The sequence below is a fragment of the Echinops telfairi genome, unplaced genomic scaffold (assembly GCF_000313985.2).
Source record: "Echinops telfairi isolate 266 unplaced genomic scaffold, ASM31398v2 ScPeMD7_7412;HRSCAF=8450, whole genome shotgun sequence".
Classification (NCBI taxonomy): Eukaryota; Metazoa; Chordata; class Mammalia; order Afrosoricida; family Tenrecidae; genus Echinops; species Echinops telfairi.
The window spans coordinates 3,038,576-3,039,609 of record NW_022111312.1 but is presented as its reverse complement, the minus strand read 5'-3'; the positions used below and the strand labels follow the sequence as shown (position 1 = coordinate 3,039,609).

Sequence of the window (1,034 nt, the reverse complement as noted above, 5' to 3'; positions counted from 1 at the left end):
CCCAAGGGGGTCGTGACCCACAGGTTAAGAACGGCTCGTTACACTAGGTCCTGAGAACCTTCCCTTCTGCTCTGCTTGAGGCCCCTCAGGGCGCTGCCTTTTTCCCCCCAGTTACTTTTCCGGCCTAGACCCCTTTGGTTCATGTTGACATACCGATGTGGGTCACCAACAAGCTAATGAACGCCTTGCCAGCAGAGTGCACACTCTGGGAGGGTGGGACGGTCCTTGTTTGGTGAGGAGACACAATTTCATGCATCTCTGGTCCCCCAAAGATTCTGACTAGTATGCACAGATAAAACACAGACACACACACACACACACACATTCGAGGGAAGCCAAGCCTATCCCTGCTTTGGGAACTCAGTCACCCCAAGACCCGTGCTCCATTAGGGGCAATGATGGCGCTGATGAAACGGAATCCCACCACCACACCGGCCTGAGGGCCTTTGCACTTGCTGCCCCTCTAGTTGGACCTGTCCTCTCCCGACTCTCTGGCTGTCTGGGGACTCCACCTTCAGACCTCGGCCTCCTGCAGTGTCACTTCCTCAGGGGGAGGTAGGCATAGCCCTCTCTCACACACACACCACCCTGGGAGGCCTGCAGAGCCCCGAGCCCCCTTGGCTATTTACTGGGTAAATCGTCCGTCTCCCCGGGAACCCTGTGCGGGCAGGCAGGGATGACGCATCTTATTCACAAGGTACCCCTGGAACTGACCAAGACACCAGGAGGGCACTTGGTAAATGGTGGCTCCATCAAGGAGCGGACATGACCACGGGGACAGCAAACTACAGGTCCCCGGGGCCTCTGCAATACGACAGGATACTTACTTGTCCGACCTTCGACAGTTTAAGTTCTCGTAGCGTGTAGTCGTGAGCGGCACTCTCCTTGACGTTCCTAACACGCATGACCCCGTATTCTTTGAGAGAGTACTCATCGGGCCAGTACTTGACACATTTGCTCTGGAAAGGACCAGAGGGGGAGGGGGAGAAACAGTTACTCTCTGTTCACGCAAACGTGAACGCTTACAACGTGGA

General features: G+C 55.8%; 1 protein-coding gene across 1 annotated transcript in view; it reads right to left on the bottom strand.

Moving 5' to 3' along the window:
* PTPN11 (protein tyrosine phosphatase non-receptor type 11) overlaps positions 1 to 1,034 on the bottom strand; it is an 81,677-nt gene that overhangs the window by 17,358 nt on the left and 63,285 nt on the right. The window contains exon 10 of the mRNA XM_004709659.3: positions 828 to 959. Coding sequence (XP_004709716.3) covers positions 828 to 959 — 132 coding nt within the window. The remainder of the gene's footprint in view (positions 1 to 827; positions 960 to 1,034) is intronic.